This window comes from Aristolochia californica, unplaced genomic scaffold (genome assembly GCF_029961685.1).
Source record: "Aristolochia californica isolate CCGP_79_NKW_82.1479 unplaced genomic scaffold, dmAriCali1.0.hap1 SCAF_8, whole genome shotgun sequence".
NCBI lineage: Eukaryota > Viridiplantae > Streptophyta > Magnoliopsida > Piperales > Aristolochiaceae > Aristolochia > Aristolochia californica.
The window spans coordinates 35,267,799-35,287,582 of NW_027182279.1; the positions used below are offsets into that span (position 1 = coordinate 35,267,799).

The 19,784-nt window shown below is 35.3% G+C and overlaps 1 protein-coding gene across 2 annotated transcripts; it reads right to left on the reverse strand.

Annotated features, from left to right (window-relative positions):
• Positions 1-6,654: 6,654 nt before the first annotated feature.
• Positions 6,655-10,062, reverse strand: LOC137938890 (S-adenosylmethionine synthase 1). 2 transcript variants are annotated; one of them, XM_068783987.1, is made up of 2 exons: positions 9,804-10,062; positions 6,655-7,983 (listed from the first exon to the last, which is right to left on the reverse strand). In XM_068783987.1, exon 2 carries the CDS (start codon positions 7,981-7,983, stop codon positions 6,808-6,810), a length of 1,176 nt encoding a protein of 391 aa, XP_068640088.1. In that variant the 5' UTR covers positions 9,804-10,062; the 3' UTR covers positions 6,655-6,807. The 2 variants fall into 2 exon arrangements, with proteins under 2 accessions (XP_068640088.1, XP_068640087.1); XM_068783986.1 differs by having other exon boundaries at positions 6,655-7,987.
• Positions 10,063-19,784: the final 9,722 nt, after the last annotated feature.

A 19,784-nucleotide genomic window follows, 5' to 3' on the forward strand; every position in this document is an offset into this window, starting at 1 on the left:
AGCTTGTCTGGATCTCTATTCTGTCAAGTTGCTGGTGGAGCTTATCTTCTTATCTTTTGCTGCTGGAGCTTATCTTCTTATCTTTAGGCACAAAAGTCTTGGAAAATCTTCTGAGCTTGTCTTCTTTAGGTACAAAGTCAAAAAATCTTGCGTGTAATCTTGGACAATCTTTTGGCAAGTTATGGTGTCTTTTCTAACCAGTCTCTTTTCTATTTAGTCTTTTCTATTTTATTTTCCGTCCAGAGTAATCAGATTCTAGATGGCTTCAGAATCAAAGTCATAATCTTCTTCTTCTTCTTGTGAATAGCATTGTAACGTCTGTGTTCCTGTAGAGTCTGTCTTGCTGGAAGAATCTGGAGAACTTTTTCTTTCATAACCTTGTTCTTTTAAATATTCCGTAAAATATTCATCCATCATCTTTTTTATCTCATCTTTTTCTATCACAGTCTGATTTCCTTTTTCTTTTTCTTTTTCTTCTTTTTCTTTTGGCATTTTTGGCAAATGCCCAGCCATCAACGGACTTGAGATGTCTTTACCGGCTGCCGTTTGAGCCGGACTAGCTAGTGAATGCCCCTCACTAGTAGGGATCTGGGTACAAAAAGTACCTGTTGCCTTGGCTTTCCACATCCTGTTTTCTTTTTCTAATGTTTCTATATATTCTTTTTGAAAATCATTCTTTTCTTCTAATAACCTCCTTTTTTCATTCAATCTTTGAATAGTCTTCGTAAGGGTCTCACAATGATCACAGAAAATAATCTTTTTGGTGTCTTTGGCTACGCTGTACGTAACCTGGTCTTCTCTAATGTGTCTGAGAGAAGGAGCAATATAATAATTTGTTCCAATAGTGAGATTTGCTGCTTCAAGGGCTTCTTGTAAGTTGTTAAATCCTTTGTACACTGGTCTTTGGAAGTTCTGAATACTGGAGACTACTTCTGTCCAGGAATGAAAAACTCCTGGAGTATGACCTTGGAATACGACATAAAAATTGAAGCCTTTCTTTTTCTGAGTAAAATATTCTGAGAGACCATTAAGACTAGCAAGAAAATATTTTTGATCTTTAGGGACTCTTTGATAAGCTAACCAAAGGTTGTCTAGGAGACATTGTTCTTCTTTAGTAACGGTGACTGTAGGTAAAGTCTTAAAAGTAATATTTGATTTTGGAAAAACTACTAACTTTTGACTACCAAAAGATAAAAATTCTTGACCATAAGTATTATATCTGGATGACGAAGGGGGCCGAGAATGCGACGGAAAATCCATCTGTCAAGAAATGAATTTTTGATCAAAAAATCTTCTACTTAAAGAGTCTGCAAGGCTATTATTTTTCCCTTTTATATGTTCAAAAACTACTTTATATCCATTACCAGTAATAATATCTACTAAATTTAACCACCTTCTTCGGCTAATCTTATTTTCTTTACTTTTTTGAAAATATTTTACTATGGCTTCACAATCAGTTCTTAAAGTAAATTCAGATTTATTAATAATAAAAAGTCTGAATGCTTCTAAAGAGTAAATTACTGCTAATATTTCTGAGTCAATGCTACTCATATTTCCTTTCTCTTTGAATTTGCCGCTAGCATAACTACAAATTCTTTCTTCTTCTTTACTGCTATACTGGTGGGGTTTTGCTATCAATACACCACCCCAGCCTAAATTGCTGCCATCTGTTTCTATGATAAGATAGTCCGAATCTAGAGGCATTTGTAATTTTGATAAAGTTTTTACTTTGTCTTTTACTTTTTTGACTAAATTCTTATCTTCTTGGTTAAAGAATTTTTGTCCTGTAGGAGAGGTTTTGCTATACAAAGGTCCTATTAATTTTCCTATGTCTTTTAAGAAGGGTCTAGCATAGTTAACTAATCCTAGGAATTTTTGTAATTGTTTTGTATCGGACAGATCATCCGGCATTTCTAGGATTTTCTTTGAAATATGGTCTTGTAATTCAATCTGGCCTTGGCCTATATTGACTCCTAAAAACTTTATATATTCTTTGAATAATTCAATTTTTGTTTTGCTAATGATTATGCCTTCCTGCATGAAAGTAGCTAAAACTAATTGTAAATGCCCTATATGATCTTCAATGTTTTTGCTAAACACTAAGATATCATCTATATAGACTAATACAAAATTGTCATATTTCTTAAATATGTTATCCATTTTTCTCTGGAAAATTGCTGGAGCATTCTTTAAACCAAAAGGCATGACTAACCATTCAAAATGTCCTTCTGGGCATGTAAAGGCTGTCCATTCTATACTATCTGGGTGCATTTTGATTTGCCAAAAGCCTGATTTACAGTCAAATTTACTAAAAATCTTTTTGTCTTGGATTTTGTTAATTAATTGAGTTTTATCTGGAATATTATAACTATCAGTTACTGTATTGTCATTTAGTCTTTTATAATTGATTACCATTCTTGACTTCCCTCTTTTTTGTTCACTATGTTTTCTAACTATAAAGGCGGCTGATCTATGGGGGCTGATAGATTTTCTAATTATTCCTAATTTTAATAATTCACTAATATGCATTTTAAAATCTTCTTTGTCTAAATTAGTGGCTTCTATGTTTGCTGTTTTTACTATGTAACTTGGATTTAACAGTTCTAATCTACACTGAATATGGTTGTTTTCCCAATATTTTAAAGGATTCTCCCCAAAATATTCTAACTGATCCAGTTTGTCTATAATTTGTTGTAATTGGTGCTTATCTTTATGATTAATATTTACTATTTCTAAATATAACTTTTCTGTGTCTAGAAAGGTATAATCTAATTCTATCATTCTTTCAATCCAGTCTTCAAAGTCTTCTGTTTCTTCCATAGCTTCTTCTAAATATTCTGGAGAGCTAGGTACTGTAATTATTCCGGCTTCTGATGTTTCTGTTAGGGTTGATGTGTCTCCTAAAGTGACGGGAACGTCAACAATATCTTCGTAACATAGGAGTTTATTATCTATTTTTTCTAGAGTGGTTTCTACGTGTTGAGCTAAAGCTGCTAAAGTGGCTGGAGGAGTTGTTTGTTTACAGCTTCCTAATATTGGACATTGACAAGAAGTGTTTTTGGTTGTTGAGGGGCCACCACGCTCCGCTGAAACAGAAGGGATGATGGTAGGAGAATAGGTAGTGGTGACAGGGACAATACTAGAATTTTTATGAAAATGGAGATAGTCTCGAGAAATGGTTAGAGAGCCATTATTATGGAGAATAAAGTTGAGACCAAGGATAAAGTCTACTTTGAGTTTAAGATCTCGGACCCATGTAAGAGGTAAAGGATAAGAAGCCGAGAAGGTAGAACAATTGGTGAAAAATTGGATTTGGCCATTATCTATATATTGAGTGTAAGGGTTATAAGCGCCATCTACCTGTTGACTCATGACAGTCTTAGTGGTATGCTTAATATAATGACGAGGGACGAGACGTCTATGAATTATACACTTGGTACATCCAGAATCTACTAAAGCATCAAGGACAATGGAATGCTTATCTGGAAAAGTAAGTTTGGCTCTGATAAGGATACTGGAAAAGGACTTGTCTTGGTTACAGACAAAAGAAACATCTGGAGTAGGTGAAGGGGTAACTGTGATCCCATCATAAGAGTCTTGTTCGAGGGCGTCTAATCGGTGCTTTAATAAAACAATCTCATCTTCACAGTTGCTGATTTTGCGGGAAAGTATTTCTATCTTAGTGGAAGATATCTTATCTGTCTGGGTAGTGGAGGTTGGTTGGATACCTAGCTGATTAAGACAGGGTAAACAGGCTTCGATAAAGCATAAAGCGCATTTGGCACGCTGCTTTTTGCTAGGATACCATTTACATTGGAAACAGGGATTACTATCTAATCCAGTAAACCATAACCAATTATGGGAGCAGTCTTGGGTTGTGTCCATTAGATCTATGTGATATTCTTCATCATTTAGATCTAAGATAAGGTCTAAATCTGAGTCAGAGTCTGAGGCTGTTCCTATGGTAGGAAGACTAACTATACTGTAAATAGATTCAGTATCAGACATGTATTCGTCTACTTCAATTAGGTCTTGTTGTACATTTTCTACTAAGGTTGATCTTATGGAGTTAATATTTTGTCTTTTAGGACATGTATTAGCAAGATGTTCAGTCTGACCACAAATATAACAATTTAATTTGTTTTTATATGTTCTTTTGGGATTAAAACGGCGAACATGTCTTTCTTTGTTTAGATAAGGTTTTCTGCTTTTAGATCTCCTAATAAAATATTATTTTCTAAATTTACTAGATTTTCTAGGTTTGGGTTTTTCTTTAAGTCCATAAGCTTGGGCTGTATATATCTGTTTACAGAATCCAAAATCATCTCCTTTAAGTTGTCTTTGGATCTGGATGTCTGTACATTTTTCTTGTAAAATTTGCATAATAAATTTTGTTCGCTGTCCTATAGAAAAAACACTGTTAGGATTAGGTTCTTCTATTTTTTGCCATTTTTCATAAATTTCCTTTCCTAAGGCTCCTGGTAATTTGCGAAATAGTTTTATGCCTAAGTCTTTATTAAAGGCATTTCCAGAAATGCATGTATAATAAAAATAATCTTGTAAGAATTTTTTAACATATTTGTAATTATAAAGACTTAATTGTTCTAAATGTATTACAGCATCTCTTTGGAGAGTTATGGATCCTAAATTCGGGTCTTCTCCTGTAACTAATTGGAATATCTTATTGACAAAATTATAAGGATTTGGCCCTAAGCTCATTAGTTGACCAAATTCTGTTGGATTGTATCTTTTGTAGCTTTCCCAAAGGGCTTTAGTACTTTCTCCTAAAAAAGTTTCTAAATATCTATACATTTCTTCTACATCTTGAGATTGGAAATGTTGAATATAGTCTGAGACTACCTGGTTTTTCCAAAGGTCTAGCACAGTAGTCCATTCTTGAGGATCATGTGCGGATAGGTTAAGGATTTTACCTTTTCCTTTGTCTTGGAAAGTAATAGGTCTTTCTACATCCTTTCTTTTACCTCGAGGATGTACTGGTTTTTCTAAGGTTATGGATTCTGTATATGGTATTCTAGGCATATTTCCTGAATGAAAAACTTCTCTGGGAGGAGGAGTAGGGTAAGTTGTGTAATTATGAGGATTATTGACTGACGAGCTTCCAGCTTCCATAAAATCTTTTATGCTGGATATGTCTGCTTCCGAAGGAGTTAAAGGCATAGTACCAATCCTAATGTTTAATTCTTGGTCATAATATAAATATTCTTCCTCTTTTATTCTTTTGTTTTTTATGAGGTCTTCTTCTAAGTGTAATAGTTCTCTTTCTGACAGATGTAATTCTAATTCTTTTGGATAAATGATCTCATCTAGTTTTATTTCATTTTCTATATTAACTAAGTCATAATTTTCACTAGAAATTGATTCAGTTTCTTCTGTATTTCTTTGTTCATAACTATTAAATCTAATATTCACATTACCTTTCGTATCTGTATACATTAGGCTTTCTTCTGGACTAATAATTTTTTCTTCTCTAAATTTCAGGTTCCAGTCTAAACCAGCTAATTCTTCTGGAGCAAATTTTATGGGTTTTAATAGTTTAATGCCTTTGTTACCAATTAAATTAACTACATCATCAATTTTAATCTTGAACCTAGTTGTGCTGGAACTGGTACATCTTCCTAAAAATCCTATACATAATAAAAGGTTATTTCCTACAAAGGAATCATATCCTTTAGTTTGAATCCCTATTTTTATATATTTCTTAAAATCATGTAATCCTAAAAGGAAGTCTGGAGAACAGTAGAAGATACCTCCGTTCTGGTTCATATCAATTTCTGTAATGCCTAACATGGCTTTTTTGGGGTCTGCCCATCTATCATCATAGATACTAAGTAAGGTTTTTGTTCCTAAATGTTTCCTTCCTAATCCTTTGATTCCAATAACAATAAGTCCTAAATGTATTAGCGAATAAATCTTTTTTATTTCTTTAAAAGCTTGTTCTGCTATTAAATTAACATTTACTGAGTCTTGACCTACGCAACTAATCTGAAGTTCCCTATAATGTCTAAATAACCCTGAATGGAAAGTCAATGGTCCAGTTCGGTACAGTTGTCTGGGATTTAAAAGATTCAGTTGATTATTACTAAAAATAGTTAAATCTTGATCTACATCTATTATGTCGTCTAGTTGGATATCTTGGTGTTGAGAAGAACTACTTCTTCCTGTAATTCTATCTAAAATATTCAAATTTCTGAAAGAACTTGTCATTTCTTCTGTGGTACTTCTCCTAGAAATAGCCATGGTTTTTTACTTATACTAGTTCTAGGTTGATCTATTTTTATGGCTCTTAGTTTTTGTGTAATAGATTCGATTTCCTTATCTAAGTTTTGAGTTCCTTTACTTGTTTTTAAATAGTCTAAATTTTCTGATAAATTTCCAACTTTATTTTTAAGTAATTTTACTTCTTCTTGAATTTTTGATACAGAATATTCTAAATCTGTAATTTTTAATTGCAGAGAGATTCCCAAACTTATTATTAAATCTGTTATGCTATTTAATTGGGAATTCTGGCCGTATAGGCTATGTTCTTCACTATTGAAATGACACTTTATAGAATTTCGATACTCAAAGATCAAAAGGCACAACAAGAGGGAGGGAGAGAGAGAGAGAGAGAGAGAGAGAGAGAGAGAGAGAGAGACAAAAAAAAAAAAAAAAAAAAGAGCATCAGCATGTGACCAGATGACCAGGTCTCAGAGTGTCTCCTCTCCTTACTTTTGCTCATTGAAAAATTAAAGAAGCACAAAAACAAATCAACCGCCAAGAAGATATTCAACCAAACCTCATGCATACTTAAGCCTTATCCCATTTGAGGTACTTCACAGTCTCCCAGGTGAAATCAGGGTCATCACGTCCAAAATGGCCATAAGCTGCAGTTTTCTGGAACCGAAAGTTTCCTCCTCTCTTCAGATCCAATTTGATGGCAATCATCCCTGGTCTGAAATCAAAGCTTTCCTTGATCAGAGTGAGAATTTCATTGTCTGGGATCTTCCCCGTCTTGTATGTGTCAACAAACACGGACAGTGGCTCTGGCACTCCAATTGCATAGGAGACCTGCACAATGCAGCGCCTTGCAAGACCTGAAGCAACAATACTCTTTGCAGCCTGCCGCACGATGTAGGCACCGCTACGGTCAACCTTGGTTGGGTCCTTACCGGAGAAGGCCCCTCCTCCATGTGCACCCCACCCTCCATAGGTGTCAATAATGATTTTGCGCCCGGTGAGTCCAGCATCACCATGAGGTCCACCAATGACAAACCGTCCTGATGGGTTAAGGTGGAAGATGGTTTCGTCATCAAGGTACTTAGCAGGGACAACAAGCTTGATCACATGTTCCTTCAAGTCCTGAGCAATCTGTTCATTGGTCACTGACTCGTCGTGTTGTGTTGAAATGAGGATGGTGTGAACTCTAATGGGAACCATTGCTCCACTCTCATTACGGTACTCAACAGTAACCTGAGTTTTTCCATCAGGGCGAACCCAGGGGCAGGTCCCATTCTTGCGAACCTCAGTCAACCGAGCCCCAAGCTTGGTTGCAAGAACATGGGTGAGAGGCATCAATTCAGGGGTCTCATCTGTGGCATAGCCAAACATGTGGCCCTGATCACCAGCTCCAATCTCCTCGGGCTTCTTAGTGAGGTGGCCATGTACACCCTGAGCAATGTCAGGGCTCTGTTGTTCAATGAAAACGAGGACCTTGCACTTGTCAGCATCAAGGCCTACATCCTCAGACACGAATCCAATGTTACGGCATGTGTCACGTACAATTTTCTCATAATTGACCTGGGCCTTGGTGGTTATCTCACCAAAGACCATGACCATGTTTGTCTTTGTGCAAGTCTCACAGGCAACCTTGCTTTCAGGGTCTTGTTCAAGGCATGCATCGAGGATAGCATCTGAGACTTGGTCACAGAGCTTGTCAGGGTGGCCCTCATTTACAGACTCTGAGGTAAACAAAAAGGTGTCCATCTGTCTACAGAAAACAAATTAGAACAAGTTATATTCATGAAGATAAAAGTAGATAACAGATAAATTATCACAACCATCACCACCATATCAACCAAGCCATGTCCTTTCTTGAAATCTACTACATGCATATCCTCCTTTCTAGCCTCATTAGATATCTCTCTTTTAATTGATCTTGGAACAAGTCAGTCAATCAGTAACTGAAATACACACTTACACAATAAGAGATTTGAAGAAATTGACTCATAAAGTAACTCATTTGAAGACAAATTGTATGAATAGGCTATCGGATCAGATTCAACGGGATTTCAGATAGTCCAACAAAAATTCACAATTATGTGAACAAGACTGTGATGTAGAACATACACACAGGTAGAAAAGAGAGAAGAAAAAACGAACTTCCTATTCAATATGAGAGAAGAATGAGAATTTATTTGCTAGTTATCTCATATTAAGCAGGTTTATAAGGCCAAACTTCATGTCACCGGCATCAATCTTCGACCAGTATAACACCATCTCCTTAAATACATTGATTAAAGATCATAGAAAAATAGGTTGCCCAGGCAAGTAAACAGAAATAGACCACTACAAAAAATAGATCACCATAGGATTGGGTACATAAAAAGCTAAAAACATAAGTAAAATCTATAAGATAGGGAAATAAAGGCCAAAAAACTTAAGAGAGCAAAACAATTGCTTTAGGGGGGATAAAAGATGCCAACGCTTAAACCAAAATAAATGATAACTGATAGAAAACAGTGCTCAAACCTAAAAAATTATGATTACTCTATTAAGAAAAGCTATTAGAGAAGAGAACAGTGACAAGTGAAAACATTTTTTAACTGCATCTGAAAATATCAAAATAGAGAAAATCCACCGTCTAGATCTGCATGTTAGATTATTTCCTTTTCTGGGCCATGCAATTTAAGGAACCGTCTAGTAGGTTCTACAAATGAGCAGTTCAAGAATCTGCATAAACTGAACACCACAAACAAAAGAATAGACTATGAAAAAGAAAAAAATAAAATAAACCTATATCTAATGAACGGGACATCCGTTCAAATTTTCTACACAAGGAAGACAGTTACCTCCAAAAAAAATCAATTGTCCTTCCAAGGCTTAAAAAAGAGGGTGACCGATGCAAAGTGTTTAAACTAATATAAGACAATTAACTGTAGAACAAAATCATGCAAAAGAATCTTGAAAAATTCAATTTATCAATTTCAGCATCGTAAGATCTGGATAAACCCTTACTTTAAAGATCAAATAGACGAAGCAATACGGCATTATCGTCCCAACAATTTAGATCTCCGACAGCAAAAAACAGAATAAAAGAGTGACAAAGGCGACTGTTCAAGGGGAACGCACTTTCACGACATTATACAAAAGACGAGATATTCAAAAGAAAAAAAATTAAACGGTCAAAATACAGACCACAGTAAAAGCGCGGGGGCAACCTTCATATGAGATCTAAAAAACCAGATCTAAGCCGGATCAAATGCGGCTAATATCGAAATCGAACTAAAGAGGAAAAGAGACCAAATAACGATCTAAAAATCAAAGAGGGAAAGAAAGCCAGATCCGGTCAAGCTCAGGCAGAATAGCCAATGCGAACTCAATGAAAGCAGTCTCTGCTATCATTTTTTATCAATAACGTAAAATCCAAACAGACATGACCTATTTACCAAGATTAAGATAAATCTCTACACTAAGAAAAAACCACCAGAGACCAGATCCAGATCTCAACCGAAACAACCACAACAAAGAAGTAGAATACGACCAAACAAGAAAGACAAGAAAGAGTTCTGCGAGAGAGGACTCACGGTTCGTCAAGGAGAGTTGATGCACGACAGAAACCGACGATTTGGCCGCAGACTGGAGAGGAAATGGGATATACGAGAAAGGCGTGAAGGAGCAGATACTTATATAATGCCCGCGGAAGGCGTGCGATGAACGGAGACGGGATTGCTTCTGACTCGCTCCTCTTTGCCTCTTTTCACAACCGCGGTTTTGTACCGCACTCCCGCTCCACCCGTTCCCCGACGACCTCTATCTCCCACGTCTGTAAGTGCCATTAGACAGTGCGGGTCCCCTTAACCGCTGCTTCTATTTCGCAGCCTTACGACATTGAAAGCAGGAGACGACAATCGGCTTCGCCGTAGGTGCGGAAAATGTACAAAAAACAAAAAACGCCACATGAGTGTAAAACTCATATTTTTCTCTTTATATGGTTGTTTTCTCTCTCTCTTGCTCACGCTAGTGAATTCATTTTACTAGTGGGCTCATTCTCTCTCTCACTCTTGTTCTGCTCATTCTGCCCTCTCCCTCTTACATTTGGATATTATAAAATTAAATATTTATTTAAGGATTTTAATTATATATTTAATTAAAATAAATTTTAATTTAATTTTAATTAATTATTAATTTAAAAAAGTTGAAATTTACCATAGTTTATTAAAAGAATAGTTAACTAAAATTAAATCAATCAAATTAATTTTATATCATAAAATGCCTTCTTTTTTATTTATATAAATTTAATATTTTAATATTATATATGATTTCTAATTTGAGTGCGAATAATTTGATTAAGTATTTGGATGTTATAAAATAAAGTTTTTATTTAATCATCTTATTTTTATATATTTAACAAAACAAATAATTAAATTTATTATTAACTTTTTTTATTAATTAAAATTTTTTAAATTATTTTAGTTTAGTAAAAATATCAAAAATAAAATTTAAATCTATTAAAGTAATTTTATATATTAAAATACCATTATAAATATTAATCCTTTATTTTTAATATTATATTTAATGACTATTTTAAGAGTGAGAATTTAGATATTGTAAAAGTAATAATTTGATTAACTTTTGGATTTTATAAAAGTAACGATTTTTTAAATTATTTTATTTTATATATTTAATTAAATAAATAATCTTAATTATTTTTTTATTTTTTATTTTTTATTAATTTAAAACAAATTAAAATATATTTTAGTTTAGTTAAATAAAACTATCTTATAAAATTAAATCTGTAAAAGTAATTTGGTATAATAAAAAATTAACAATTTGATTAAGCATTTGGATATTATAAAACTAAAAAAATTTAAGTTTTTTATTTTTATATATTTAATTAAAATTTAATTTAATTTAATTTTTATTATTTATTAATTCAGACTAGTTAAATCTATTAAAATAATTTACTAATAAAATTCTTATGTACTTTCCACTATACTTTTCACTTTACACTAGCACAAAAAATTACTTTCCACTATATTTTCTACTACGCACACTAACTCAAAAAAGTAATTCATTTTCAATTTCACTTTCACTAGGTAATTTACTTTTACTTTCGCTTTCACTAAGTAATTTACTTTCAAAGTGCACAACCCCCACCACTAAGCAAGTTGAGATCTGGTTCAGGTATGGTGTATGTAAAGGTGATCAATCTATCTATCCATGTTGAGTGTGTCTACTGCATATTTCGGAAATCTAGCAAGGTTGTGATGTTAATTGTGTAGAATTGTAATTTCTCATCACTTCTAACTGGAATAGAAGCATTTTATTGGCTTGAGACATTGATCTGAATGCAAAAGAAACAGTTTTCTGGAGTCTATCGCATGTTGTTAGAAGATAGGCCCAAGCCCACATGTCCAAGTGTGTGGAAGATGAGATCAAGCCCATAGACCAAGGAAAAAGTTGACAGAGTGGTGGCATAATAATAAATAAAAAGTCATCTCATAAAGATAGTTAAGATTTAATTAGTTTATGGCTCGGGTCTCTTATCCACTCTTACTTGGGTGAAGGGTATTCTTGGAATATTAGTACTTTTGATCTATAAATACAACTTAAGAGGGAGGGTTTGGACAAGTCTATTACCCTAATCTTCCTCGCCATTTCTCCAAATTTCTCTTCCTCTTTTCCTTTTAAAACCTTTTCTCCACAACTCTACTTATTCTTCTCACCTCTTAATCTTCTTCTAATGTGATTATACATCATGGAATCCTAAGTTTTAACACGATATCAAAGCAAGTAATGATTTGATATGTAAAAGGAGAAGAAGATGGAGAAGAAAGGGAGAAAGAAGGAAAAAAAGGAGTTTCCCATTTTTCCTTAATCTTCTTTCTCAATTTTTATATTTCATTGGATATTTCACCCTCTTACCATATCTTTCTTATAGAAAATTATATATCTTTGAAAATATATTTGAATCTAGTTGCCAACTAAAAAAAAATCGTTGAGATTAGATTTTTCTATAAAGAGAAATTGACATCTAAATCAACAAAGGTAAGGAGAAGAAAAGTTTCATGCAACAGTAGAAAACTTCAAATTTTGAGTTGCTTTATTCCATAAAAAATGAGACTTTATATGTAGAATTATATATCAAAAGAAATATCTGTAAGTCTATTTTCTTACATATTCAACCAACTCTCAATCTGAGTTTTTTATATGGAGATATCAATCTTCGAAGAGTCAATGGTCATACTAGCCAAAGAAAAAAGAGTACTCATTCGACTAGATTACATAGTTCAAAATCTATCAGATTATTTATCTCAAAAGAAGTAAACTTATTGAAGAGAAGTTATAATTTTTTGAAAGGTATTTAAGTCTAATTTTATAAGGAGAAAATTTCATGTCAATCTGATTTATATTTAAGCAAATATTCATATTGGAACAATTAAAGGTCATGGTGGTATATTGTTGCATGCGAAGATCCGAATTTAAGTTGAATTTTTTGTTTAATTTTTTGAGTTGCTATTATTGATCAACAATATCAGGAAAATATCTCATGATCTACTTTAAAAAAAAACAAAGTTACTATTTGTCAACTAACAATATCTAGAAAGAATATTTAGAAGATCAACTTATTTTCAAAAAAATTCCTTGATTTATTTGCAAAGATTGCCTTGTCAAAAGATTTCAAGAAAAAAAGGCAAGGAAAGGTGTCTTCTTTGATTTCTAAGTTGGCACAAATTGAAGGGGGAAACTGCCTTATTTAAATTAGAAGATTCTTCTAGCCATGAATTTTGTGAGATTTTTTTGTATTTTGAAATATTACAAAGAATTTGATTTGGTATCCTTGCCTAAAAAATCGAGGCAAGAAAAGATTGAAATATTTGGTTTGGCTTGAGTTACCTGGTTTACAATATTTGAGTTGGTAAAGTTGTTGATAGGTGGATTAGCACTTGAGCTTGCAAAATATTTGTTGACTTCAAGCTAGGATCATTGACATTATCTCCTAGCTTGAGGGGGAGAATAGAAGGAGAAGTATGAAGGATGAACACATTGGAGATTGTTTGATTTATTGATTATCAAACAATACTTGGTTTAACTTATTATTGGTAGTCTATTACTCGGCTTGACTCACTCACTCACTTATTGTCAAAGCTACTATCTGCTATTTGCTATCTGTTATCTGCCATCGGATTGACTCCGGATTGATTATTACCCTGGATTATTACCTTGGATTATCCCCAACTTATTACTTGGTGCATAGATTTCTTATTCAAGGATGAACTTGTTGCAGACTATCTTATGTGTCCTTATTTCTCTTAAGGATTTTTCCTACCTACTGGCTATTCGTTGCTATATAACTGCCTATTTGGTAGGTGTTATTTGGGCCCAAACCCATTTCAGTTGTTGTTATTGTGTCTCTTTGATTGAGACATTATTATTGAAGAAAAACTTCTCTGTTGCTGATTGTTGTCAGTGATTATTCTAATGAAGAAGAAACCATAGAGTGGCCCCAAAATATTATCTTCTAGTGATTACCCTTTACCCCCTTATTTGCTATTTTTACTCCTACCATTTGAGAGTCAGTGCCCAGTGTTGGGACACTGTGATGGAGGAGTTTATTACTTGATTATTATAATGAAGAAGAAAGCATATGGTGGCCCCAAAATATTATCTTTTGGTGATTACCTTTTACCCCCTTATTTGGCATTTTTACGCCTACCATTTGAGAGTCGGTGCCCGGTGTTGGAACATTGTGATGGAGGAGTTTATTACTACACTTTTGATCAATGCCTATAGATTCACTACCTATAGAGGATAAGAATGTGCCCAACATCCAACGTGAGTCAAGTCTATTATTCACCCAAGAGGTGTTTTTTTTTAGCTACCCTGAGACAGTGGGTAGACTCTATGCCCCACAGTAGGGCTAATTTTTTGCTTGTAAACTTAAGTGGAAAGTATTTTTGACTATGACCATTTGATTGGATTATGGAATGATGTCTAACTATTAGGAGTGATTATACTCTCTTATATTATGCCAATTGGGTCTCTTGGAAAAGAACAAAGAGACAACCAACTTGAGGGGGAATGTTGGAAGATATGGTGGACTGCAAATTTATATGGGAAGATCATATACACCATTTGCAGTAAGCTAGGTGTTCATGATGTTCTCTCACCCCTAGCTTGAGGTGTTGGAAGATGGGCCCAAACACACGCGTCAAAGTATGTTAGAAGATGAGCTCAAGCCCATAAGGCTAAGGTCCACACATCCAAGAGAGGTGGAAGATGGGCTCAAGCCCATAGACCAAGAAGAAGGCCCACTAGCCCACAAGGATGGCATGATAGTAAATAAAAATTTATCTCATGAAGATGACATTGATGTAATTAGTTTAAGTTTTAGGGGTATTATTATAATATTGTAATCTTATTCATCTATAAATTGATTCTTAGGGGAGGGTTAGGACACAAGTCCATAACCCTTTTCTTCCTCTTATTTTTTTCCCAACCTGTCGTCTCTGCTTTTCTCCATGAGCTAAATCCATGGAGTCCTGAAAATCAACAATGTTTTTCCAGCCTTTGATAAATTATGTGAAAAAAGTTCAAAAAAAACCAAGCTATAATTGTAGAAATTAGGATCCCATGTACAAGACTTAGATCATCCAAGAAGAAGAAGAGGAAGGAGAAGAGAGGAAGAATGGATCAACTACACAAGGGAGAGAGCTTGGACTAGGAGGAAGGAGAGGTGTGTCGACCAAGGGAAGGAGGGAGACTGGACGAATTTGGGAGAAACGAGGAGAGAGATTCAATGTTCTACCTCTTAGCCAATGTCTTTATTTATAGCTTTTACAATACCTTTAGGGCTACAACTTTATGTCATCTTTATGAGAAACATCCTATATTACCCATATGTCATCACTTAGACGTGTGAGCTTCCTTGCCTTGGACTTGTCGGCTTGTTGAGCCCATCTTCTAACAATCCCCCCTCAAGTTGGAGGAGAAAAAATATCATAGTTACCCAGCTTGCCACATATAAAGGATAAGATTTTAGATGTAACTGGTTTAGTGAGGATATCTGCTACTTGCTCTTATGATGAAACATGTTTGAGGGAGATTATACCCTTTGAAATTTCTCCTGTATAAAGTGGCAATCCACCTCAATGTGTTTGGTCCTTTCATAGAAAACTGAGTTTGAAGTAATATGAATGGCTGCTTAGTTATCACAATGTAGATTCATGGGACCTCCTTTATAAAATCATAATTCGGTAAGAAGGGTCTTGATTCATAGGAGTTCACTAATTGTGTGGGCCATTGCTCTGTATTTTGCTTCGGTGCTAGATCTTGCATGCCATCTTTATGAGAAACATCCTATATTACCCATATGTCATCACTTAGACGTGTGAGCTTCCTTGCCTTGGACTTGTGGGCTTGAGCCCATCTTCTAACAATCCCCCTCAAGATGGAGGAGAAAAAATATCATAGTTACTCAGCTTGCCACATATAAAGGATAAGATTTTAGATGTAACTGGTTTAGTGGGGATATCTGCTACTTGCTCTTATGATGAAACATGTTTGAGGGAGATTATACCCATTTGAAATTTCTCCCGTATAAAGTGGCAATCCACCTCAATGTGTTTGGTCCTTTCATAGAAGACTGGGTTTGAAGTAATATGAATGACTGCTTAGTTATCACAGTGTAGATTCATGGGACCTCCTTTATAAAATCATAATTCAGTAAGAAGGGTCTTGATTCATAGGAGTTCACTAATTGTGTGGGCCATAGCATTGTATTTTGCTTCGGCGCTAGATCTTGCAGCCGCATTTTGCTTCTTACTTCTCCATGTAACCAAGTTCCCTCCAACATGAGTGCAATATCCAGACGTAGACTTCCTATCATCAAGTGATCCAGCCCAATCTGCGAGGAAGATACCTTCTATGTTGAAGTGGCCATGTTTTTTTATAAAGTAATCATCTTCTCGGAGCTCCTTTTAAGTTTTGTAATATTCTCTCCAAGGCATGCCAATGGGTAAGTTGTGGTTTATGCATGTACTGACTCACCAAGCTTACAGTATATGATATGTCTGGTCTAGTTACCGTGAGGTAAATCAGTTTGCCCACAAGTCTTTGATATTTACCAATATTAATATCTTCTCCAGTCGTTGCACATAATTTTACATTCATATCCATAGGTGTGTCAACTGGTCGACACCCCTTCATTTATGTTTCTTCGAGGAGGTCCAAAACATACTTCTGTTGAGACAATATTATCCCATGTTTGGATTGAAGAACTTCTATGCCCAAAAAATAATTAAGTAGTCCCAGATCTTTAGTTTTGAATTCCTGACATATCATATTTTTTACATCTTGTATGCTATGTGCATCATCTCCAGTTAAGATAATGTCATCAACATATACAACAAATATTTTTTTTTCTTTTGGGGTATCATTAAAGTATATCAAATGATCAACCGTGCACCGAAGAAAGCCAAACCGTAGTAGTGTTTGGCTAAGTTTTTCAAACCAGACCTGAGGGGACTGTTTAAGCCCATATAAGGACTTTTGTAACCGGCATACAGACTCCCCCTCAACCACACAATCAGGTGGTTGAGCCATATAAATTTTCTCATGGATATCCCCATTTAGGAAGGCATTCTTTACATTGAGTTGATATACGGGCCATGATGAGTTAGTAGCAAGAGATAATAGGATACCTACTGAATTTAACTTGGGAATAGGAGGAAAGGTCTCCTCATAATCTACTCCATAACATTGAGTGTATCCTTTAGCAATGAGTCGGGCTTTAAGACGAGCAACGGACCCATTCGGGTTATGTTTAACCGAAAACACCCATTTACAATCGACTGGTTTGTTTCCTTTTGCGAGAGGTGCTAAGTGTCAGGTTTGTTTCTCATATAAGACACAAATTTCCTCATCCATAGCCACCTTCCCTGGATGTTGTAGGGCCTCATGATAGAACTTCGGAATTGAAGTAGAAGAAGAGATGCAAGGAACTGAGAGCAAGCGGAAGACAAACGATGGTGAGACATAAAGTTGGATAAAGGGTGAGAAGTAGTATAGGAATGATGTTCATTTCTTAAAGCAATGGGCCGAGTAAAAAATTCTGGACCAAACATAAAAGGGGACGAACTTACCTCAGGTGGATCCAAAAACATCACATGTGAGGTGTCGGCTGGTACTTCAGTAGACAAGGAGTGATAGGAGAAAATGACAAACCTGGAGGACCATCATTCGAGGAGTAGAATGAGGTGTCCTCAAAGAAGGTCACATCTCAAGATACAAGAATCCTGCGAAGGGTAGGATTATAACAGACATACCCTTATTGGGTGTGAGAGTACCCCAAGAACATACATTTCATAGAACGAGGAGCAAGTTTACTCTTTTTTGGAAATGTGACATGGACAAAGCATGTACAACCAAAAACCTTGAGGAGAAAAGGGGTTTTCTCAAGGAAATAATATAGAGTAAGGAATTTTATGACTAAGAACAGATGAAGGTAATCTATTGATGAGAAAACAAGTTGTAAGTATAGCATGAGGCCAATAAAAAGTAAGGTATCTTCATAGAGTAGAGGAGGCCCCAAGCAACTTCAAGAAGATGACGATTCTTTCTTTTAGCAACACCATTCTGTTGAGGGGTATAGGCACACGATGTTTGATGGATAAACCCATTACCCTCACAAAATGATTGGAAATCACTAGAAAAATATTCTTTAGCGTTATCAGACCTAAGGATTTGAATTTTTTTGCCAAATTATGTTAACACCATAGCATGAAAGGTTTTAACGATAGTCAGTATTTCAGATCATTTTTTAAAGAGATATTACTACGTAACCAAGGTAAAATTATCAACAAACGTAACAAAGTATTTAACATGAGAAATATTAGAGACATAAAAAGGTCCCCATACATCAGAGTGTACAAAAGAAAAAGGAGCATTACTTGTAGTTGTAAGGCAAGGAGAATATGTACTCCTATGATGTTTACTTAATTGACAAACCTCACAATTGAAACTAGAGAGACATTTTAACGAAGGAAGTAAATGACAAAGGGAAAGTGTAGGAGGATGGCCAAGCCGGTTGTGCCAAAGTTGTGCCTCGGATGTAGTGGATGATAAGGTATCTAATGGAGGAAGGTTGAAGTAGTACAAGCCCCATTTTTCATGGCCACCACCAATCACCCATTTCGTAGTTAGATCTTGAAATGTACAAGAAGAAGGTGAGAAGGTGACAAAGCAATTCAATTTTTTTGTGATTTGGCTAACCGAAAGTAAATTTAAAGGAAATTGAGGGTAAAATAAGGCATCTTGAAGAGGGATTGAAGATGTGATAGATGAGGAACCCTTGCCAAGTACTTTGGTTTGGGTACCATTAGCAATAGTAACAAATTTATTGAGAAAACATGGAGATAAGGAATGAAGCATGTGTTTGTTACCTAACAGGTGCTCGAAGGCACCAGAGTCTATGATCCAAGAGGAGGAAGAGGAAGAGGAAGAAAACATACTTGAAGAAATGGTGGTAGCAGTGGAAGGGAAGACTCCATAAGGGGCTTTATGCATAGTCTTCAGCAGTAAGAGTCATTTTTTTGGATTGGGAGTCGGCCTTTTCTTCCCGTTTATCAACATTAACAGAGGTTGGGTTATTCGTGGCCCAATTAGGCTTGTCATGAAGCTTCCGACAATTTTCCACAAGGTGGCTCTAACCACCACAGTAGGTGCATATGTGAGGCACAATGGGTGAATAGGTAGGACCCGTTCCACCACATCTTGTGCGGTTCCCTCTAAATTTTTTATTGTGTATGTGGTTGGAGGATGATGTACACTAGTACCTGAGTACATAGCCGATGGAGCATCAATAGGGGAGGTGGTAGTAGAAGATGAGTCAGGGATCCATAGCAACGTGGCACTGATTCCATCAAATGATGGAAGTGCAGATGAGCTAAGGAGTTGAGTCTTAACAACCTCAAGATATAGCTTGATAATCATCAAGCAAATGGTTGCTGCCAAGGCCTCCAGTTGTCTTTCTTGAACCGCAATATATGTTGAGTACGGTTGAGGGATCTTCCATTCTTGAAGAAGTCCCCAAAACTGGGCCAAGCACTCATGAATATTATCCCTTTGCTTAGTATTCAACATATTTTGTAAGACATCAAATAATTTTTGCAAGGAGGTTGTGCTAGAGTATAAGTTAGCACAAGTGTCCCAAATATCCTTGGTTGTTTCCAAGTGGACCACATTGTTGGCTACATGTTCTTCCATGCTATTTATGAGCCAAACTAATAACCAGATTATCATTTTTAACCCACTCGAGGTAGGCTACATCTTCTTCATCAATCGGAGGAGAGGGTTTGTTTAAGTGAGCAACAAGATCACGAGTAATGAGAACTCATTGTACCAATTGTGACCAACAAAGATAATTGGAGAGGTCACTCAAGGGGATAGTAGTAATTATGAGTATGTCACTCTTACTACTTGTATGTCCAATCTCTATGATGAAACAATCAAATGCTTAAATTACACCAAGATCAATTGTAAAGGGCGTCTAAAAAATTTCCACT